At 40.3% G+C, this 25,059-nt stretch overlaps 1 protein-coding gene and 2 non-coding genes across 3 annotated transcripts in view; all 3 read right to left on the bottom strand.

The window, feature by feature from the left end:
- The window catches only part of LOC143274961 (CDP-diacylglycerol--inositol 3-phosphatidyltransferase-like), a 20,722-nt gene extending 14,239 nt beyond the window's left edge, over nt 1-6,483 (bottom strand). The window contains exons 1-2 of the mRNA XM_076578975.1: nt 6,105-6,483; nt 2,667-2,762 (exon numbers count right to left, since the gene is read on the bottom strand). Coding sequence (XP_076435090.1) covers nt 2,667-2,762; nt 6,105-6,147 — 139 coding nt within the window. The 5' untranslated portion in view covers nt 6,148-6,483. The remainder of the gene's footprint in view (nt 1-2,666; nt 2,763-6,104) is intronic.
- Nucleotides 6,484-9,914: 3,431 nt separating this feature from the next.
- Nucleotides 9,915-9,988, bottom strand: Trnan-guu (transfer RNA asparagine (anticodon GUU)). Its single transcript has one exon. It is a non-coding gene; the product is annotated as a tRNA-Asn (tRNA).
- An 11-nt stretch (nt 9,989-9,999) lies between these two features.
- Nucleotides 10,000-10,118, bottom strand: LOC143275132 (5S ribosomal RNA). Its single transcript, XR_013053384.1, has one exon. It is a non-coding gene; the product is annotated as a 5S ribosomal RNA (ribosomal RNA).
- Between the last annotated feature and the right edge of the window lie 14,941 nt (nt 10,119-25,059).

Genomic DNA, 25,059 nt, shown 5'->3' on the forward strand with positions numbered 1-25,059 from the left:
TAATAAAAACAATAATGGAGTGATGGCCTAGAGGTAACGCGTCTGCCTAGGAAGCAAGAGAATCTGAGCGCGCTGGTTCGAATCACGGCTCAGCCACCGATATTTTCTCCCCCTCCATTAGACCTTGAGTGGTGGTCTGGACGCTAGTCATTCGGATGAGACGATAAACCGAGGTCCCGTGTGCAGCATGCACTTAGCGCACGTAAAAGAACCCACGGCAACAAAAGGGTTGGTCCTGGCAAAATTCTGTAGAAAAATCCACTGCGATAGGAAAAACAACTAAAACTGCACGCAGGAAAAAATACCCAAAAAATGGGTGATTGATTGATTGATGTGGATACTTATATAGCGCCTATCCTCGGTCAGAGACCAAGCTCTAAGCGCTTTACATACACGGGGGCATTTGCACCACAGGCTGCCTACCTGGGTAGAGCCGACTGACGGCTGCCACTGGGCGCTCATCATTCGTTTCCTGTGTCATTCAATCAGATTTCAGACGCACACACATACACACTCAGACAGACATGTAACATTTTACGTGTATGACCGTTTGGTTTTTATTTTGGTTTTTTATTTACCCTGCCAGGTAGGCAGCCATACTCCGTTTTCAGGGGTGCGCATGCTGGGTATATTCTTGTTTCCATAACCCACCGAATGCTGACATGGATTACAGGATCTTTAACGTGCGTATTTGATCTTCTGCGTGCGCATACACACGAAGGGGGTTCAGGCACTAGCAGGTCTGCACATATGTTGACCCGGGAGATCGGAAAAATCTCCACCCTTTACCCACCAGGTGCACCGAGATTCGAACCCAGGACCCTCAGATTGAAAGTCCAGCGCTTTAACCATTCGGCTATTGCACCCCGTGTGGCGCTGTAGTGTAGCGACGCACACTCCCTGGGGAGAGCAGCCCAAATTTCACACAGAGAAATCTGGTGTGATAAAAAGAAATACAAATACAAATCTCCTCTGATATCTCACAACTAATATGACACTGAGTGATGGCTAATATCGCCCCTGATGTCTCATGCAGCCAAACAGCCGCACTGAATGACACCCACACAGCTGTTGCCAATGCCATGGTGAAAATGAAGCAGGCTGTATATGTGCTAACACACATCAGACTCAACACTGATGGGACATAGATTAAATGGGAATGGAGACAGACCAGCTGGAAGAACACCAGATTCATCATGATCTTGGTGACCCTGAGGTTCGTATCTGCGTCGGGCGGTTCGGTTCACAGGGCTTTTCCCCTCAAGAGTTAACCTCGATTCTGACGCTATTTCCTACAAGTCTTCTGAATGAGACTTTGAACCATGGGTCTGTACGTAAACACACTCGTAACATCTTGTGCGCATGTTAACTCCCATCGCCATCTTTTTGGAAGAGAAAGGCAGTTTGGCCTGCTGTAGGGAAATGGCATGGATGGCAAGTGTTCACACATCATCCCTGAAGACAGAATGTGGCTACCTTAAAGTTAATGGTGGGATTTTTTTTTTTTTTTTTTTTTAAAGGTTGCAAATATGCAAAAATCATTTAATGTCACCCCCCCAAAAAAAAACCACGGACCCCATTATCCCAATCTCCAAAAACTTCCATCTATTCAGTGCAGCAGATTCTTCAACCATGAAGTTGGCTGTCGACCGTACCAACCAGAAGAAATGCAGTAAATATGCATATATATGGGGAAAAAAATTCCCCAGTTAATGATGAAGATAGAAAGAAAAAGATAGATCTATATAAAGCTATTACTGATATGGAAAGAAAACGAGTATGCAGCTGATATGGGAACGTGATGATAGTGAATTATTCAGCTGATGTGATGACAAGATGAAAGTCATTATGACTAGTATGAAGATGAGAGGATGCCAAAGCGTAGCTGATATGAGGAATTCCTGTCAAAACACCTCACAGATAATTCTCATTTCCAGAATAAATGTGTTTTCATTTGTGTACTACAAGTACAACTGCAATATGAATACCGGTACTTCATTTCTTTACAGTCCTTCACTCATCGCCAGAGAAAATGTATGTTGTTTTTCATTTGTGTGTTAGTTCTATTGTGACTGCATCACCATGACTAAATTACTAGAACTGCCATGCCTGAGGCACATACTAAACAGGACAGGGTGAAATAACCTTTTGTTGATATATGATACATCTCAGGACAGCATTTTTCAGTTCACTGACTGGCACCAGAATAATGGGCTTAGTCATATCAATAATCAGAGCTGGTAAAGTAATTATATGTTTCTAATAGCAGGGTATATATGCACACACGCACGTGCGCACACACACATACACACATACACACACACACACACACACACAAACACACACACTCACATGCACAAAAGCTTGCAAACATACATGCATGTATACATGTATACATCATTGCAAACAGTACAAACACACAACACGTAAATGCATCAAAACACACACACACGCACACACACGCACACACACACACACACACCCTGTCTAATATCACTTACCAGTGAAAAGACAAACTACAGAAAGAAAAGAAAAGAAAAGAAACACACACACACACACACACACACACACACACACACACACACACACACATCTAAAAGCACACATGTACATATCAAAATGCATAAGAAATAAAGACAGACACACAGAGTTCCATAAAGCCTTACCATCCAATATGACAGATGCAGAATAGAACACCACAAACCAGGTTGGGTGGTGGTACCCAGCAAAGGCTAGCAATGTCAGCAGTATGCGAATATACCCTGAAGGGAAAAAAAAACAACTTAATATTACTGTGCTGGATGCTAAAATTCATGTAATTACTTATCTTCCTCAAAAGTTAAATGAAGAAATAGAATATTTATCACATATTACAACTGTCAATCACAAATAATGATAACACACACATTAATTAAGTCACAGAGAAAATCATAAATGAAAAATCTACATGTTAAATGACATTGGTAGTAATTGATACCATTCTGAAAGGCAAAGTTAGCCAAGATGGATCACATCCAGCCTTAAGAATTTTTTAGATGCTTCCCTCGGGTCATCAGTAGAACTAAAAAACCAACCGCTTCACCAGTAGCTTCCTCCCTTCTTAGGGGCATGGTGGCAATACAATGTCCATGCGGGTTTAGGTTTGAATCCAGCTCTTGCCCTTTCTCCCAAGTTTGACTGGAAAATCAAACTGAGCATCTAGTCGTTTGGAAGAAATGATAAATCCAGGTCCAGGCTGCAGCACTCACTTGGCGCACTGAAAAAGAACCCATGGCAACAAAAGGGTTGTCCTCTGGCAAAAGTTTGTGAAAGAAATCCACTCTGATAGGTACACAAATACATCTGATGCACTCAAGGCCTGACAAGCATGTTGGGTTATGCTGCTGTCAGGCATCTGGCTTGCAGATGTGGTGTTGTGGATTTGGCTGAATGCTGTGACGCCTCCTTCAGAAACTGAAACTGGAACTAGCTTCTTCCCAAAAGATGTAAGTGCACTGTCAGTTGAGCCAACCCAAAGTGGATAAAAGAGATTTGTACAACCAGCAATATATCACTGGAGACCTAATCATCAGCCTCATATGTATAATACGTAATCTGCGGCATATTCAAAAGAAGATGCATAAGCATACATGTTGATAGACACTGCATATACATGGGTGTGTTTGTGTGTGTGTGTTTGTGTGTGTGTGTGTGTGTGTGTGTGTGTGTGTATGTTTCTGTGTGTATGCAAGCTTTCATTTTCATGTGTGTGGGTGTGTGTGTGCGCGCGCGCGTGTGTGCAAGTTTCCATATTCATGGCTAGTTTCTATCAAAATATCAAATTCCTTCTCATATAGGCAGTCAGTCAGGATCCATGACCAGCAACTAGAAAAATCACTGTCATTAGTGAAGGACTTATAAGTGGTGTCCTGTATGTATGAATCAGGACAGACATTACTCAGCAACTAGAAAAATCACTGTCATTAGTGAAGGACTTATAAGTGGTGTCCTGTATGTATGAATCAGGACAGACATTACTCAGCAACTAGAAAAATCACTGTCATTAGTGAAGGACTTATAAGTGGTGTCCTGTTTGTATGCTGAATCAGGACAGGCATTACTCCGCAACTAGAAAAATCACTGTCATTAGTGGAGGACTTATAAGTGGTGTCCTGTATGTATGAATCAGGATAGACATTACTCAGCAACTAGAAAAATCACTGTCATTAGTGGAGGACTTATAAGTGGTGTCCTGTATGTATGCTGAATCAGGACAGGCATTACTCAGCAACTAGAAAAATCACTGTCATTAGTGAAGGACTTATAAGTGGTGTCCTGTATGTATGAATCAGGACAGACATTACTCAGCAACTAGAAAAATCACTGTCATTAGTGAAAGACTTATAAGTGGTGTCCTGTATGTACGCTGAATCGAGACAGGCATTACTCAGCAACTAGAAAAATCACTGTCATTAGTGAAGGACTTATAAGTGGTGTCCTGTATGAATGCTGAATCAGGACAGGCATTACTCAGCAACTAGAAAAATCACTGTCATTAGTGAAGGACTTATAAGTGGTGTCCTGTATGTATGAATCAGGACAGACATTACTCAGCAACTAGAAAAATCACTGTCATTAGTGAAAGACTTATAAGTGGTGTCCTGTATGTACGCTGAATCGGGACAGGCATTACTCAGCAACTAGAAAAATCACTGTCATTAGTGAAGGACTTATAAGTGGTGTCCTGTATGAATGCTGAATCAGGACAGGCATTACTCAGCAACTAGAAAAATCACTGTCATTAGTGAAGGACTTATAAGTGGTGTCCTGTATGTACGCTGAATCGGGACAGGCATTACTCAGCAACTAGAAAAATCACTGTCATTAGTGAAGGACTTATAAGTGGTGTCCTGTTTGTATGCTGAATCAGGACAGGGTTTACTCCGCAACTAGAAAAATCACTGTCATTAGTGGAGGACTTATAAGTGGTGTCCTGTATGTATGAATCAGGATAGACATTACTCAGCAACTAGAAAAATCACTGTCATTAGTGGAGGACTTATAAGTGGTGTCCTGTATGTATGCTGAATCAGGACAGGCATTACTCAGCAACTAGAAAAATCACTGTCATTAGTGAAGGACTTATAAGTGGTGTCCTGTATGTATGAATCAGGACAGACATTACTCAGCAACTAGAAAAATCACTGTCATTAGTGAAAGACTTATAAGTGGTGTCCTGTATGTACGCTGAATCGGGACAGGCATTACTCAGCAACTAGAAAAATCACTGTCATTAGTGAAGGACTTATAAGTGGTGTCCTGTATGAATGCTGAATCAGGACAGGCATTACTCAGCAACTAGAAAAATCACTGTCATTAGTGGAGGACTTATAAGTGGTGTCCTGTATGTATGCTGAATCAGGACAGGCATTGCTCATTAACTAGAAAAATCACTGTCATTAGAATAGTGGAGGACTTAGCACAGTGGTATCCTGTATGTACGCTGAATCAGGACATACATTACTCAACACCAATCAAGTAACTCAGCAGCAAAACAACTGAACAAGGTCTCCTTTTGTGCTCTTACAAGTTGCCAGCAACTGCACAGAATCTTTGGAATGATGCTGGCGGAAGCACATAACTGATTCATGTAAAATTAGGAACAGAAAGACGGACAACAAACAAAAAAGTTGTAAACCCACAGAGTTCGCATTCTCTCTTTCTCTCTCAATGTCCTCCTTCACAGAGAGAGAGAGAGAGAGAGAGAGAGAGAGAGACAGACAGACAGACAGACAGACAGACAGACAGAGAAAGACAGAGAGAGAAAGGTAGAGTCTTAAGACAGAGGAGGGGTGAAGAATGGAAGTAGATAAGCAGGGAATAGAGAACAGGTTGGAGGGAGAGTTGTGGGAAATTGTGAGACTCAACGGCTTTCTTGAGCCAAGTCAAGAGAGAGAGAGAAAAAAATGGCAGTGCCTATACGGTCTTGCATGGTCTGTCTTTGATAACAAGGGACAACAGTTAAAAACAAACAATAATGATCGAAACATTGGATAGCAAGATAAACAGTCAGACCGAGAGACAGAAAGGCAATGCCAGACAGACATCCATGAACCATGGCCTACCAATTATATTCGGAACAAACAGCAGAACGTTATCATTTCCCATTGTTTGTCTTCCACTGCAACAGGGCGTGGTTGTTCACCTCGAAGAAGAAAACACAGGTCGCAGCAATTATCGACCTCTGTATTTCTGAGCTTGTTTAAAATGCACTGAAACTTCAGTGGTGTTCTTCGATGCAGTCCAAAAGTCAGTCATGGCGGTTTGCAATGATAAACTCAGGAGCGGGTGACGGAACAAAAATGTGATTCATTTCCCCCGCAGACATAGCCTGATTCAGGTCACCAAACGTTGAGAAAGGAAATCCCAGACTCTATTTTAGCTGTATGTTTGTTCATCTTCGACAAGTGTAGTTTCGATACTTCGTCAATGCATCACGCCCTCTCTAACTCGCGCCCTCCACTCACTGAGTACATTGATTCCTTGGCAAGGGCAGCTACTCTATTATGTAAACTTCCGATTCAGGTCCAGGTTAAGGGGCGATGCCAAGCATCGTAGTCTTGCGGCTTTATACGCCCCGTCGGTTTTCGTTTTGTTTTTTGTTGGTGGTGTTTTTTGTTTTTGGTTGTTGTTTGTTTGTTTTTGTTTTGTTTTGTTTTATATATTATAATTATTATTTATTTATTTATGTAAGCTTATCTATTATTTATTCACCTTTTTTTTCTTTCTTTTTTTCTCAAGGCCTGACTAAGCGCGTTGGGTTATGCTGCTGGTCAGGCATCTGCTTAGCAGATGTGGTGTAGCGTATATGGATTTGTCCGAATGCAGTGACGCCTCCTTGTGTTACTAAAACTGGAACTGAAACTTTGTTTTGTTTTGTCAGGCACTCCCAAGCCCAGGCTCACGTTTGACCATCAAAGTCAAACATTGTTTTCTTTATGATATTGTGGTCATCAATAAGCTTTTCAAAGGCATTCATGTTAGGTGCACGTTTGATTTCTGGGGTTAGTCTGTTCCAATTGTCAGTTACTCTGTGACTAAAAACATGTTTTCTGATGTTGCTACTGTAATGTTGCTTCTGAATTTTGTCGGTACTGTTATGGGTGACAATGTTAGTTTGTGGATCAATAAAGAAACATGCTTTGTCGATGTCATCAACATTATCATATATTTTATACGCTTGTATCAAGTCCCCCTTAAGATATTTTAGCCTTTCTTCATTAGAAAAATCCTTTATTTCATGGACTGATTTTGTTGCTCGTCTTTGTACACCTTCGATTGCAGCAGATTGACGCTTTAATTTTGGGAACCAAACCTTGTGTGCATATTCAAATATCGGTCTTACCAATGCTTGAGAAAGTCTTAAAAATGTACTGCTGTCCAGAAATGTGAAGGTACGCTTGATTATACCAATTGTCTTATTTTCCATATTTATTGTACATGCAATGTGCTTGTCAAAGAGTAGGGGTTTTTTTTTGTTTGTTTGTTTTTTTTATCAAAAATAATACCTATATCATTTTCTTCTTCACATTTTCAACATTAAACTCTTTATCGCCAATTTTAATTAAGTAGTCATGTTCAGGGTTTCTGCTACCAATATATGGAGCACTTTGCACTTTGTAGCATTAAAGTATAGGTTCCATGTGTCTGCCCATTCCACTAGTGGATGTCTCTTTGCAATATTTATTGACTTGACAAACACAATGAGCATCAAGCAGGCGCGAAGTGCAGTATCTGCTGTAAAGTGTGTAAACTGCCTTTAAAATTCACCATTTTGTACGACAGCACACTCTTCTTCGCACCAACAACATTAACACCATGTTTTGTTGTTTTTTTAATGATAAGACAGAAAAATCACACACACACACACACACACACACACATACATTTCATGTTTCAAGTTTTAATTATGTTCAACTGCGCAGCCATTTGTTCGGTCCACGGTTTATATACGACCATGGTTGTGCACACGGGCACACATTTGCATGCCAGTAGTAGGTTAGTATTTTACATTTTGATCTGGCCAACAATGTGTACACACAGACTTCAGCAAGTTACACTTTCACCCTAACATAGTATTATTACTGTGGCTTTGTGGATGTGTTCTGTGCTTTTTCTACTTCTTTTCTTTTTTTTAATATTCCGCACATAACAGTAGAAGGTTATGGTTGAGTATTAGTGGGGCTCAGTGTGAACAAATGCATGTCCAATTTTCTTTTTCTTGCCTCTTTTTGTTGTTGTTGTTTGTTTGTTTGGTGTGTTTTGGTCCAATTTTCGTTTTCTTGCCTTTCTTTTTTTTTTTTTTTTTTTTTGGGGGGGGGGTTGTTTTGTTTGGTGGGGTTTTTTTGCTTTAACGCCTGAAGCTTTGTGTGACTACATCATTTCAATGAGAGGCTTCAAAATGACTAAATGGTTGGTTCTCTGAAAACCATTACCAGTACGTGTGTATTTGTCTGTATGCAGTGCATGATCATTTTTTTTTTTCAGATGGATGAAATACTAGCTGCCTTTGTTGTTTGCACTGTATGGCATTGCACAACCCTTCAAGTACAACCAATATAGTTCTATGAGACAAAGGACTAGCACCCAGACAACCTGACCAGGAAGGGAGGGCACAGGAATTTGCTTCCTGCAATGACCATGATCCTACCCTTTCCCCTTTTCCATGAGAGAGAGACAGACAGACAGAGAAAGAGCTTTCACATTTGATCAGCACTGACACTATCAACAAGAAAGCAAGAACAACTTCAAGCCCAACATTTGCTTTATTTTCTTTCTTTCTTTTTTTTAGCTCTTCTTTCTTGATCATGTAGAAAGAAACAGTTTTTGAACATGGACTTACATATCTCAAGAAACGTCATAATTCTGTATCACAGATTTTGCACTGGAAGGCTTTTTTCTCCCCTCACTGTTTTCTCATAGAACGAATAATTCAAATCACACATCAACTGAAACAAACCCAACTTCAGACTATATATATTTTTGTTGTTGTTGTTGTAGGAATGATCCCCTAATAGAAAAGCATTTGTTACAATGGGAAGCCAATGCAACAGTAAATACTGCAACTCGGTGAATTAGTACAGATATATGAAGATGCTATCATTTACAGATCAAGGAAAACACACTATTCCTCTTACAGCATCTATTGTAGAGCTGTACCTATCAAACCAAGTCTTCAAGGACAAAAATTTGAATAAAAAGATCTTCAGACTATGCAGGACTCAAATGAAAGGAAACCGTCAATGAGTATTTGGGACTTTGTTTTAGACAAACTGTCACACTATGTTCTTTACAATTGTCACAGAATGTTCTTCTTAGAACATCCTTCATGCATCACCTACGTACTGCTCCCAATAATCTTGTACCAAGTGTGCAATGATCACTGGTAAGATGGACAATTTTTTTTTTATTGTCACAGAATATTCTTTTAATACATGCTTTGTGTAATTATATAATCAATACAAACTTTGTGTGACAACTGCATAATGCACCCAGTATGTGCTAAGCGTGCAATGATAGCATAAAAAATAACAAAAATAAAACATATATATTTATATATATATATATATATATATATATATATTATACCAACCCACAACTTAAATACCATAAATTACAACAACAATGGCAACAACAACAACAAACAGGCCATGTCTGTTTTTCTCTTGTACCATGTGCACAATACAATAGTTCTCTTTATATATATATATATATATAAAAAAAAAATTATAACTCAAATACCAGTTTCAGTTTCAGTAGCTCAAGGAGGCGTCACTGTGTTCAGACAAATCCATATACAATACACCACATCTGCCAAGCTGATGCCTGACCAGCAGCGTAACCCAACGCGCTTAGTCAGGCCTTGAGAAATAAGCCGTCCCTGGGTGGGCTCGAACCACCAACCTTTCGGTTAACAGCCGAACGCGCTAACCGATTGCGCCACAGAGACTATAAAAGGAATGCCAACAGCACCCGGTGTTCCCAGGCGGTCACCCATCCAAGTACTAACTGGGCCCGACTTTGCTTAACTTCGGTGATCGGACGAGAACCGGTGTTTTCAACGTGGTATGGCCGTTGGCTCAAATACCAATGATTCACAACAACAAAAACAGAGGTCAGGTCAAGTGTACTTATGTAGATTCATACAAGCACACTTGCCTCACGATGGAAGGAAACATATAATCTTTTTTTTTTCTTTTTTAAATAATCCTAATGAATGTGCAGAATAGGGGCTGTGGTCGTGCATTTACAATGGTTTGGTTCTTAGTTTTGTCTGCTATCTCTGGGGTTCTAAAATAAAGTCACATCACCATTCTTCTCACACCGTGTCAATGACATCTTGATCATTCCACAACTAGTGTAAAGTTTGCTTGATGATTATAACTCTGTATGGCTGTAGCAGCAGCTAGCTTCTGTAAAATGATCTCTTCCAGAGCACTAAACACTTCATCAAACCTACACTGTCAGACAAGTTAAAAGAAAACAAAACAAAACAGAATAGTATCAATTTTTCTGCCAAAAACACAACACCCAATACTGTATCTGATACATTAAACACAAACCCTGTACAGTTATAAATATCACCAAAAAAATACCACAATGTGTGCAGCCATTTTTAAGTGCTTCACAAGGCAGATGTGCTTTATGCACAAACACACCACAAAATCATTTCAACCTTAACATGAAAGCTTTGTCATAATGCAAACCATCACGTCAAACATTCACTCCCAAATACACAGGAAGCACAAATTCCTACCCTCACACTCCCAAAATTTTAAGATTAATGCAACTGTTTTCCATTATAACACAAGAAGAATTTCAAGAACCTTTACCCACAGCAAGATTTCAAGATCCAGTTTCAGATCTTCGGGCAACATATTTCAAGTTAGATAAACAGGTGGGTAAACATGTAAAACATTAAAAAATCAAATAAATAAATAAAACCAACATAAAAGGTTGTGTTCCTCAGTGGTCTCTCAAAACTGGTAGGAACCGTATTATTGCTATTACCAGTAACTTTATTACACAGGAAGCAGGATGGGTCTTTGTTTTCCAAAACTCATTTCACTGGTTTCACATCTTGTAGTTGTTCTAACTAAACGGAGACCAAACAAAAAGCAAAAAAAACCCCAAGATATTACAAATATTACAGTAGCTTGACCAGTTAAAGATAAATGGGAAAACATCTTCATTGTCCTGTAACTCTGAGAATAAAAATAGCTGCCACAGCAAACATATATAACTGTGTTAAAAAAAAAACAACAACAATGGGAACAAAACTGGTTGAGCTGTAACTGGTTTTTTTTTTCTATCTCAAAATATATGTCCTAAGCATAAAGATCATTACAACTGACATATTCTCCACAAATATATTTTCAGTTCTCACATACTGTTACACAGAAGGGTTGAGTGGAGTAATAAAAGGAGATCAGTTTACCTCAAACATGCTCCAATTCCCCTTCCACCACCCCCTGAACCCCCCACATGTCAAAGGGTCTTTAAAAAGGAAAGAAAAGAAAAACAAGACGTAATAATCTTTATAGAATAAGCATATCAACAAAACATAAATCTGTAAAAATAAAGCATGTAAGCACAGTATAACAATAACTTTTCTATCCTTCATCCGAAACAAAGAGTACTCAAACATATCACAATCATCTCCATACTTACGCGTCATTTATTTATATACAAACACATGACATTTATCAACACAGAAACACATCACATTTATCCACACACAAATACATCATAATTATTCATATACAAACAACTCACATCTTCCCACATTCCAAGTACTGCCACTCTGGATTACAAACGTTAGAAAAACTGTATTCATAAGGCCTCCCTCCAAAAAAACGAACCACACCTAAAATAAATTCGATACAAAATGAAATTTAAAAAAAGGAAATAATCACACCCATCCATAAGATCCAAATTAAAATGAGTTTTAAAGCATACACAGTATCAAATGATATGTGAACAGGAGTAGAGTAAGTCTGCTCCTAAATTCAAATGTAAAACAAAATCGGACCTGTTACCCAAATACGATGACGTTACACACACCCAAATATGCTGACATTTTACACACACCCAAAAGAAGCTGACATTTTACACACACACCTAGATAAAATAACCTGTTACAAACACCTAATAAGGCAACATGTTATTAAAAAAAATAAAAGAAAAAAGAAAAGAAAAATAAGCCAACACATAACAGACATCCAAAAAAGCTTGACAGGTTACACACACAAAAATAAACTGACACTTGAGACACACACAAAATAAGCTGATATGTCATACACACCCAACTGAGCCAACATGTTTCACACCAACAGACACAGTTGTTCATTCTCGGTTGACAATTACACAAATCGAAGCTAGATAAATATCATTTGTCGTAATATCACCAACACACGATGACCTACCAAAATGGAAGTAGAGTTGCAATAAAGTAGGAGCAACCAGCAATTTCACATCATAAGAATAAATATCAATACCATAAATATTTCTGTGGTGAGCAGTGCAGGTTAACATTTACAAGCAACAACAAACCAAAAATAAAAATAAATACTTTTAGTTGAAATGAAATAAATAAAGAGAGAGAGAGAACTTGAGATCTAAAGTCTGAAAATTGTAAGGGAAGTGATTTTTTTTTCAAGATAAATGTCCACCTAAGTACATTTTTAATTAGCAGTACAGTGAAAATATTTGCTTCTATATAGTTGAAAAATGCCATCAGTGACTTCTTCTGTGTTCATGGGCTGCAAATCCCATGTTCACTCGTATGTACACGAGTGGGCTTTTATGTGTATGACCGTTTTTACCCCACCATGTAGGCTGCCATACTCCGCATTCAGAGGTGTGCATGCTGGGTATGTACTTGTTTCCATAACCCACTGACCGCTGACATGGATTACAGGATCTTTAACGCGCATATTTGATCATCTGCTTGCGTATACACACGAAGGGGGTTCAGGCACTAGCAGGTCTGCACATGTGTTGAGCTGGGAGATCGGAAAAATCCCCACCCTTTACCCACCAGGCGCCATCACCGAGATTCAAACCCAGGACCCTCAGATTGAAAATCCAACGCCTCAACCAATCGGCTATTGCGCCCGTCATCAGTGACTTCAAAGACAGGGAAGAGCACTGAATTTTGGTTCAAAGGTTTTCCTAAAACCAGGGAATGTGTCTGCCATGTATCAAATGTATCATTCTTCTTCTGTTTCCATTTGATCATGATTTTGTGTTGCTTAATCATGATTCTGCACAAAATAAAATCTGTTTCATTCATAAAACAATAACACTTTTAAACTTATGGCAATAAACACTCTTCACACATTTCCATCTGAAAGGAAATCACCCAGAAAGAAGATTACTTTCTGGTTCAAATTTGGAGACAAAACACCCCCGCCTCCCCTAAAAAAACATCTGTTGTTGTCAAGAAATTAAGAAAAGTCTTTGATGTACATTTTCACAAAATAATGAGAAATAATACTGTTTGGGAACACCCTGGAAAAAAAAGGTCATACATATCAAAAACTGTCACATGAATTTCACAAATCTGTTTAGTATCCCACACCATATTGCTTTCCTAAACAATACTGAACTGATCTGAAAGACCTCCTGCATTGAGCAATTCATGTTTCTTGCACAGTTTGACTACAAAGACCATATTCAGGCTGAAAGAGCATGCAAAACAATTCGACAGTCAAGTGTCATGATTAAAAACTCATGCACAAGCTGAATGGTCAAACTTAAATTAATTGTCTTCATGACAGCTAAACTAACTACACAGAGCTGTATCAGGGCTGAAAAAACAACAACAAAAAAAACAACAAACCCTGCCAATATTAATCACATAAAGCTTGAAAAGAATGATACCCCGAAAAGAAAATAACACACGAGTATGGTCACATTCATGCACATTTCTCCGACGTTTACCCTTACGTTAACTTTTCACCTGCCACATGTGAAGTCTCCCAACAACGGACCAGGAGGAGGAGGAAACCATTTCCAACGGCTGTGAAGGCGGAAGAGGATGACCAAAGGGCAGGTGAGCTCTTATCCTTGGCTGGAAGTCCTTCTAGGAGACGGAACTCCAAAGAAAAAACCTGCACCTGCCGAAGCCGTTCTACACATGGCAGTATCTGCACCTGTGTTGGCAGGCGAGAGAGTGGAGAAGGGACTGCACAACTCCTCTTCACGAAAAAAAAAAGTCACCTGTGCTGGTCAGACAACCTGGCTAATGTTGAAACGACAAGCTTACACCGACAGATAAACCTGCCTGCCTACTCATCCGTTGGTCCGCCAGGAGACTCCATCATCAATTTTTCACCAGAGGTTTCACTGCCAGTCAGTTTAGAGTGAAACATTCCCTAGTGCCAGAAGCATGGAAAAAAAAACCCTTGTCATCTAAGAAAAGCTGGGGATTCTCCTGTGATATGAATGAAATATGGCCTGTCCTACCACCAAAAATTAAGAGCAGTACGTTTGTGAATAACCAACCCATGATCTGGTCACATTTCAGGTGCCCTATGTAGCTGGTGCTGAAATGCGACACTGCCGGTGAAAGTATTTTAATAAACAAGTAGCCTGATTGAAAAAAAAATGCTGTGTCGCATACATGATGTGGTGTGACATACATGAAATCACTCCACACACCTTTGACACCTCTTTGGTACTCAAACTGAAAAATTAAAACTGAAACTGATGTAGTCCATTCACTGCAGAGCTCCTCTGTGCAAAACCTTCTGTAGCCCTAACTGGAATGAGGGCGATAAAACTACTACAGTCGTTCACTTAATGTTAATTCAACCACATTAAAAATATAGACCCAAACAGACAAGTTTGGAATCTCCATCACTTGCTTCTTTTTTTTATTATAAAAAAAAAGAGTTATACTCCACAAAATGTTAAACCAAAAAACAATTACAAAAAAATACATACACATGCACACTTATAAAACACACACACACACAAGAAACGAATTAAAAAAAGAAATAAATAAAAATAAAAACTGCACCAAATTTCACAGACTTTCTCCACTGCATGCTGGGTGCACATGCTGTCAAGACAGTAACGTTTCAAGGAAACAGTTCCCTCTGTGAACATTCTGTCAAGACAGTAACGTTTCAAGGAAGCGTTTTCCTCTGTGCACATTCTGTCAAGACGGTAACGTTTCAAGGAAACGTTTTCCTCTGTGCACATTCTATTAAGACGGTAACATTTCAAGGAAGCGTTTTCCTCTGTGCATATTCTCATTTACATCACTGCTACTGCACACACAGAAAATGATTTGTGCTGGTGTGTATACATCACTGCAAGAACCAGCAACTAACAGTATGTGAGAACAGTTTTGGACTAGGAAAACTCCAAGAAAATGAATTCCACTGGGAATGTTGTGGCAACAGAGACTTCCACATCCCCAAAATCCTGTACAACAGTAAAGAAACCAAAATCAAGAGAAGGATATTTTTTTAAGTGCATCAAGGACAAAGTATTTTAATTAAAAAAAAAAAGGAGTAAAACAATGCCTAAAAACACACAAACAAAACAAGGGTATTTCTTTAAAAAACACAACAACACAAAAACAATGTTCCAAAGAAGTAACAAGAATAAAACAATGTCTTAAAGCAAACAAAAAAAACAAGGGTTGTTCGTTTTTTAAATGTACCAAGTAAGAAATAACAAGAGCAAAACAAAACAATAGCAAAGACAGCAATTCTCGTCCAACAGCACTACACATGACGTCACACACAGTGAAGCAATGAGACAGCAGTTCTTTAAATCCCCTGCATGCCATAACACACACTGTAAAACAAGCACTGCAATGCCTACAGACCAAAATAAAAAAAAGCTATGGGCCATTCCATCACCAAGTCCCTCACATCAGTGTCATCATCATCACATCTTTATTGTCATCACAACTTTACTCATATCAGTATCAGTAGCTCAAGGAGGCGTCACCGCATTCGGACAAATCCATATACGCTACACCACATCTGCCAAGCAGATGTCTGACCAGCAGCGTAACCCAACAGTCACAGTAACAACTCCTCTTAACAACCTCCCTCACTTTAGTTTAACTCAGTACGGCCAGTCCTCTCTTCTCCTCTACACAGACCCCTCGGATGTCCAGTGGGTGTCTGAATGACCCAACCTTTAGCTTCCGTCCTCAGAATTGTGGTATTCTTTGTCAACATTCACCTCTTCAGTATAAGAGCCTTACGCTTGCAATATTTTGATGATGGTAATTGGGGTGAAACGCTGTTAACGTCGTCTCTTTAAGGTTGAAAATCCCATAGCTTTTTACGGCCATCAGGGCAAAGAATTCATATCCACTGTGTCGAGGGTTTTATCACTAGAAGGTGGGACCACAATCCTCTCCTTCCGCCGTTATAACCTCCCCCAACTGAAGTCGGGTACCCAGTCATACTAGAGGGGTGGGGTGAGGGAAAATCAGAGTAAACTGCCCATCCAAAGGACGCAACACCTTGCCATTACAGGGCCTCGAACCCTGATCTCTGGTGAACGCTGGATCAAAAGTCCAATGGTGGCTATCGATTCTGGCACAGTGCCTCACTCCCTGTCTGCATCTCATCCACACACACACACACACACACACACACACACACACACATTTGCCTGCCATTCCCCACAACACAGAGAAGTTATCAATATCACGCGTCAACCAGCCTCTGAGATACAAGGAACTGATATATATATATATATATATATATATGTATATACCGACCATAAGATGCCTCAAAGGTTTGTTCTGCTCTGCCTGCCATCACACACACTCTTGAAGCAACAGCAGGAAGTGCACTGCCCTCCCAGTGCAGCAGGGCTTGTATAATTTCAATGTGCCCACACCTCACAACCAGAGTCGCCCAACATGCATAGGGATGTGTTACCACTGTGGAATACATGAATACAAAATAAAAGCGATTATTTTTTGTGATTCCTTAGTAAGCAAATGTGTGAGCTTCTGTGTACCATCACCATGTATAATACCTGCTACTTAGTCAAGCAGTGTGTGTATGCATCCGTACGTTTCAGGAAACATGCTTTGCTCTTTTTGTGGTTCCAAAATGCTGCCGCAGTCTGTGTATGTATACAGCCGTGCACAAACCTCAGTGGTGTGTCTGAGCATGCGTGTGTCTAAAACATGTGTTTATGTGTGTCAGTCGACCACAACAAGTTCAGTAACCCTGGAGGTCTGGAATGTTATAGTACTGATCGATACTGTCAGGGTTGGCCAGGGCTCCGCGCTGGGGCACGTCCATACCGGATATCGCTCGTTTCACTGCAACCTCCACCTTCTTTCCGCTGATTGTGTACTGCACACAGACAACACAGTGTGTTCACACAACATAGTGTGAATAGACAACAGAGTGTGTACTTCACATAGACAACACAGCATATACAGATAACTCAATACACAGTGTGTACTGCACACAGACAACACAGTGTGTACTGCACACAGACAACATAGCATATACAGATAACTCAGTGTGTACTGCACACAGACAACACAGTGTGTACTGCACACAGACAACAAAGCGTATACAGATAACTCAGTGTGTATTGCACACAGATAACACAGTGTGTACTGCACACATACAACACAGTAAACACTGCACACAGACAACACACTGTGTACAGCACACAAACAATACAGTGTGTACAGCACACAGACAACACAGTGTGTACTGCACACAAACAACACAGCGTATACATATAACTCAGTGTGTACAGCACACAAACAGCACAGTGTGTACTGCACACAGACAACACAGTGTATGCAGACAACACAGTACACAGACAACACACATTGTGTACAGCACACAGACAACATACTGTGTGTAAAGCACACAGACAACTCAGTGTGCACTGCGCACAGACAACACAGCGTATGCAGACAACACAGTACACAGACAACAAACTGTGTACAGCACACTGACAACACACTGTGTGTACTGCACACAGACAACACAGCGTATGCAGACAACACAGTACACAGACAACAAACTGTGTACAGCACACTGACAACACACTGTGTGTACTGCACACAGACAACACAGTACACAAATAACACACTGTGTACAGCACACAGACAACACACAGTGTGTACTGCACACAGACAACATAACGTATACAGGCAACACAGTACACAGACAACACACACTGTGTACAGCACACATACAACATAATAACACACAGAAAACTTAATGAATACAGATAAACACAGGTTTGTTCTACACACACAAGACAACACACGAAACAGCCTTCCCTGCCAATACAGAATCATTAGAAACACACACACACACACACACACACACACAAAATTATAAAAATAAAAAAAAAATAAAAAACAGCCAAACACACTCATGGGGGAAAAAAAAACCTGCAGCAAAACAGTTTCAATTTCAGTTTCAGTAGTTCAAGAAGGCGTCACTGCGTTCAGACAAATCCATATACTCTACACCACATCTGCCAAGCAGATGCCTGACCAGCGGCGTAGCCCAACGCGCTTAGTCAGGCCTTGAGAAAAAAAAAGAAAGAAAAAAAGGTGAATAAATAATAGATAAGTGTACATAAATAAGTAAATAAATACATAAATAGATAAATAAATAAATAATAATTATAATATGAAAAAAAAGGTAGTAATAATAATAATAATAATAAATAAATAAATAAATAAGACAACAATGATGATAAATAAGCAAATAAATGCAAAACAACACACACACACACACACACACACGCACACACACGTAGTCTCCCCTAAAACTCACAGGAATGTCAGTAATGGGGAGGAAAACGGCAGGCACGTGGCGGGCCGACAGGTAGGTGCGGATGTGGGTCTTGATGTTGGCCACCAGGTCGCGGGTCAGGTCCACCCCGGGCACCATCTTCAGGAAGAGCACCACCCTCTCCTCCAGCCCGTCCCCACTGCGCTGAGACACGCACACGCTGTCCTGGATCTCCTTGAACGACTCCACTGAAAGCAGATAGGCGCCATGTTACACAGTGTTTTGGGAAACGTATTCAGACTATGTTCAATGAAACTTGTGAATTAACATCAAATTTGAGATTTTCCGAAAACCTGGTTTTGTCTGGATACGATGGAAACATCAAAACTGATGTGGTATTTGATTTTATTATTCTGGTAGCTAAATCCTACAGTTATTAGAGTAAACGGAATAATAGTCAGCCTGATTTGATTATATTTAGAACACTACTTACCTACAGATACGAAAAGCACATTGCTAGTGTAAACTTTTGACTAAATGAATTCTCTGCCTACTGGTTTTATTACAAAACCCTGCTCACTGAAAACCCCTGACTCCATTTTCTTTTCTTTTTGGATGCTTGTTCTATTCAACAAAAAGAATCAGTGCCCTACAAATAATACGTATTTGCACTGTTGTTTCAGGATAACCTGAGACAATTAGCTGACAGATGGATTCTGATTACAGTTATTTGATCACCTTCACCATATGTCAACTTAGTAGCAATTGGGCTGTTGTAGCTCTCTGACGTCTCCTGTGAACTATGTAATCTGACTGTCAAATGCGTGCAGCCAGTTGGGAATCGAGGTGTCATAACAAAAGTAATAATCCTTTTTTTCTTTTCTTTTCTTTCTAATTTCTTTTTTCTTCTTCTTCTTCTTCTGTGGAAATACCATTGCAAACTATTACCATGCTTGTGTTAATATGTAATTTGTTACATGAAAATGTCATGGTGATGATGTTGAAGAGAAGATTTTACCTTCATTGCAAAGGGAAAAACAAAGATAACAGATAGATGCCTGACATTCTCTAAGTCTTTTCTAAATCCCACTCCACTGAAAGCAGATGCCAGACATTTCCTATGTCCCACTTCATTGAAAGCAGATGCCAGACATTTCCTATGTCCCACTCTGCTGAAAGCAGATGCCAGGCGTTTTCTAAGTCCCACTCCACTGAAAGCAGATACCAGGCGTTTCCTATATCCCACTCAGCTGAAAGCAGATGCATGTCCCACTCTGCTGAAAGCAGATGCCAGGTGTTTCCTATGTCCCACTCCACTGAAAGCAGATGCCAGGTGTTTCCTACGTCCCACTCCACTGAAAGCAGATGCCAGATGTTTCCTACGTCCCACTCCAGTGAAAGCAGATGCCAGACATTTCCTATGTCCCACTCCACTGAAAGCAGATGCCAGACATTTCCTATGTCCCACTCCACTGAAAGCAGATGCCAGACATTTTCTAAGCCCCACTCTGCTGAAAGCAGATGCCAGACATTTTCTAAGTCCCACTCCACTGAAAGCAGATGCCAGACGTTTCCTACGTCCCACTCCAGTGAAAGCAGATGCCAGACATTTCCTACGTCCCACTCCACTGAAAGCAGATGCCAGACATTTTCAAAGCCTCACTCTGCTGAAAGCAGATGCCAGACATTTTTTGAGTCCCACTCCACTGAAAGCAGATGCCTGACATTTTCTAAGCCCCACTCCACTGAAAGCAGATGCCAGACATTTTCAAAGCCTCACTCTGCTGAAAGCAGATGCCAGGGGTTTCCTATGTCCCACTCCACTGAAAGCAGATGCCAGACATTTTCTAAGCCCCACTCCACTGAAAGCAGATGCCAGACATTTTCTAAGTCCCACTCCACTGAAAGCAGATGCCTGACATTTTCTAAGCCCCGATCCACTGAAAGCAGACACCAGACGTCTCTTTTCTCCAAGGCCAAGGTGGAAACATTTTTGCCGGATATTGATGACAGTGCCATGTTACCACAAATATGAAAGCATTATAGTTAGCATCAACATAAAAGTGATGACACTTTGTTGATTGCATGTGTGTCAAGTTACACACAGACATGCATGTTATCACTTCACACACACATTCATACACACCCTCTCCCAGACACAATAACTAAAGTGGAATAATAACATAAAAGCACAGACAGACACACACCCACAAATAAACATTTAAATGGAATAATGGAGACTTAAACACCAAGATATCACACATACACACAATATATAAATGCAATGAAATATTGGAGAAAAAAAAACCCATTACCAGTCCAATAAACACCTTTAACAGTATTCCATCCACATAACTATTTCAAAATCAATCTGTGTCACTTTCAGCCCTGCCAACCACAGAGGAGCCATACACAACTATCTCCTCACATTAAAAGAAGAAAAACAAAATCCAGTGTTCAGACTCACCGATGTGATAGATCTCAGCACTCCCGAATCGAACTCCGTTAGGATTCAGCGTTCCGTCACTGAGGAGTTAAAAAAAAAAAAAGGTGTTTGTTGTTATCTTTTTTTTACATTTTTACACAGAAACATTTCAGGATACATGACCTCTCTGCCCCACCCCTATCTACCCTAAAGAATGAAAATGACTCTCCAGCATACAACCACACTTACAGACCTGACTGGGGTTGCTCAAGTGAATTCAACAGCACTGTGTTTGCTTGAGAATCTTCCTAAGTCTACACTTATTTTCTGACTGTGCTGTGCTGTGCTGTGCTGTGCATGCTGTGCTGTGCTGTGCTGTGCTGTGCTGTCCTGTCCTGTCCTGTCCTGTGCTGTGCTGTGCTGTGCTGTGCTGTGCTATGCTGTGCTGTCCGGTGCATGCTTTCCTGTGCTATGCTGTGCTATATTGTGCTGTGCTGTGCTGCACTGCACTGCACTGCACTGCATTATACTGCATTAACATCTGTCACAACAGATTTCTCTTTGTGAAATTCAGGCAGCTCTCCAAGGGAGAGTGTGTTGCCACACAGCAGTGCCACCCCTCCCCCCCCACCCCCCCTTTCTTCATGCAAGTGTACATGCTTCACTATCACAGTGGGTTTTTCTTCTAAATTCTGCCAGGGACATCCCTTCTGTCGCCATGGTTTCTTAAAGTGCACACTGCACAAAGGACCTCAGTCTGTTGTATCATATGAATGACTATTGTCCAGACCACCACTCAAGGTCTAGTGGAGGGGGAGAAAATTCTGGCTGAGTGTAGGATTCGATCCCCTACTCTCAAAATTCTCTCTCTTCCTTGGCGGACGCAATACCACTATGCCAAAGGTTCCAATAAAAAACCCACAAGGTAAATCTGCAATCAGCAATGGAGAGAGTTACTACCCTTTATTGTTGTGCAGTCAGTACATTTCTGCCCGACTGAAAAACAGGGAGTGAAGCCACTGACCTGCGACCAAGCATGACGATGCCTCCAGTCTTGCTGTTGATGGAGCAGAAATCCCCATGGGTCCACACACCTGTCACACACAGATAGTGACAATTTACACTATTTCTCTTTTCCTCCGCCTTTTTTTTTTTTTTTTAATTCGTTTTCTTTCATTCAAATGTACACTAGGTTTAGCAACCACATTCACATGCCTTATTTTGGATGTTTTTTTTGAGAAAACATACATACGCTAGAATACATTTATACATGTAGGGGAGGGAAAGGGAAATGAAATGAAATTATGGTGCTTAGAGCCTCGCTGACCACTAAGGCCATCTCAAGGCTATCACCGCGTTAATAACTACTACAAGGATAAAAAAAACAAACAATTAAAACGAGTCACCACTTCAAACTTTCCACTCCAAAGTTTAAAAAAAAAAACTTCCATAGTTTAAAACCTTCAAATCTGGTTTAAAATGTTCACTTCTTTTAAGAAGTCCATCAGCGCCCACGGAGGGACATCACGAAACAAAGTCTTCAAAGAAACCGCCGTGTAATGTCTGTGTCTAACGTCATGCAGATCCCAACAGTCAAGGAGCACGTGTTTCACGGTGAGAGGCTCATCACAGGGAATACATCGAGGGGAGGGGAGGGAAAGGGGGACTGTATGGGGGAAAGGAAAATATTATAGTAAAAAAAAAAGATTTAAAAATAAGAGTATTCATATACAAGTTATACTCAAGTTACTTGCTTGTCTGTATTTAGCTTTATGCACTGCTGTTTTATCTCTTGTCGAACATTTGTCATGTTGCGAGTGTGCTGGACTTGGCTGTTGGTGAGCGACGAGCCTGTGGATGCACAATTTAATTTCCAAATGGATGAATAAAGTTATTTGTATTTGTATTTTGTATTTTGTATTTCTTTATCACAACAGATTTCTCTGTGTGAAATTTGGGCTGCTCTCCCCAGGGAGAGCGCGTCGCTATACTACAGCACCACCCATTTTTTTTGGTATTTTTCCTGCGTGCAGTTTTATATGTTTTTCCTATTGACGTGGATTTTTCTACATAATTTTGCCAGGAACAACCCTTTTGTTGCCGTGGGTTCTTTTACGTGCGCTAAGATATGTATTGTATTGTATTGTATTGTATTGTACTCAATTACAGTGTAATGGTTTGACATGCAACACATGGTTTCCAATGAGCACTGCAATGCCACACCTCAAGGATACTAAAATCATTCAAAATTAGTATATGGGATGTGTGATAAAAGACTGTGTCAACCAGAAACAAAAAGTAACAAATATAAGGTTACAAGCCAAAAGGGTACTTCACTTTTCCTGCAGACAGGGGTTTTTTGGGGTTTTTTTTTTTTTTTTTTTTTTTTTTTTTGGTTGTTGTTTTGTTGTTGTTGTTGTTGTTGTTGTTGTTTTCCCAAACAAGTTGTTCTTTCAGTAATGATTTTCTCATTTTTCCCATTTTACCCCAAACATCTTCTGACAGTTTATCTGCGTACAGGTGCATTCCATTTCTTCTTCATGTCACTCAACTCTTTCCAGATGAAGGAATGCTCACGCATTCGGATTCGGACGAAGGAATGGAATAGCATTCTCCGAAAGTAAAATTCCATCATGCGCTGTACACGTGATTTTGTGATTAGCCAAGCAGAGTGCGCTATTCTGGGTCACTCCACAATCGAACAGTATGATTGGTTAGCCTGGGATGTGTGGCCTGTCTCGCACACACGCTGACAAAGTCACTGACCAGTCGTCTGCTCGCGTGCCAGCCTGTTAGCAAAGAGGGCTCTTCTCAGAATGTTGTGAAGCGAACAAGGCAGTGACAGCAACGTTTTAGGGTTGCCAAAGTACTTGAAATGCTACAAACTGAAGGGTCAGACATTGAAGAGGTGGATGATGATGAAGAAGAAAGCGAATTTAATGCAGAAAGCGAGCATGGGTATGGTGATTCAGGATGTAAAATTGGCAGTATTTTTTACATATGGCAAAACTGTAAAAATAAGATGAGAAATTTGATTTTTTTTTTTTATGTAATAGCTCAACATGTAATAGACCAGTTCTGAAAGTTTCATTTTCTTAAACAGTATTTTGTATTTTTTGTAATTTTTTTCCAAACCCGTACAAATGGGCCGTCTGTGGGGAAAAGCAAGGGAGAAAACTTGTCATCCCGAGTGAGTTAATGATGTTATGTGTTGGGACACGGGGGTGTGAGGTTGGAAGGGGTAGAGGGAGAGGGGCTGTCATGGTTTTCATGGTCAAAGACAAATCTCAAGATTATAAGTATGTCTACTGCGACATTACAAAAAAGACCTGGTGCTAGGTTAGCAGCTGAAACCATGTCAGTGATTTTGTGAAATGCTGCTGGATATATGTTGGTGGGTGTATGGTTTGTGCGTGTCTGCGTGTATGCGGCGTGTGTGTGTGTGTGTTTGCGGGCTTGTGTGTGTGTGTGTGTGTGTGTGTGTGTGTGTGTGTGTGTGTGTGTGTGTGTGTGTGTTTTCTTCTTGTTTTTCCTGTCACACTCAGGCCACAGATGACTGCAGAAAGCAGCGTCTTACCAGGATACTTGTTGAAGTAGGCTTTCTTGTAGAGGCTTCCATCAGCGTCATTCCAGAACTGCACCGGCATGGAGGGGAACGGTGTCACACACACCAGTTCACCACTTTCATCATACACCGGTTTTCCTGGAGACAGAGACAAGAAACACATTTCTACACTGTATATTCCTACGTGTGGTGAAAAAAACGAAAGTGCAATGCTTTCATCAAGAAAGCGAAAGAATCCAAGGGTGCAGGATCGAATCCCACACTCACCA

The sequence above is a fragment of the Babylonia areolata genome, chromosome 29 (assembly GCF_041734735.1).
Source record: "Babylonia areolata isolate BAREFJ2019XMU chromosome 29, ASM4173473v1, whole genome shotgun sequence".
In the NCBI taxonomy this organism is placed as follows: domain Eukaryota; kingdom Metazoa; phylum Mollusca; class Gastropoda; order Neogastropoda; family Buccinidae; genus Babylonia; species Babylonia areolata.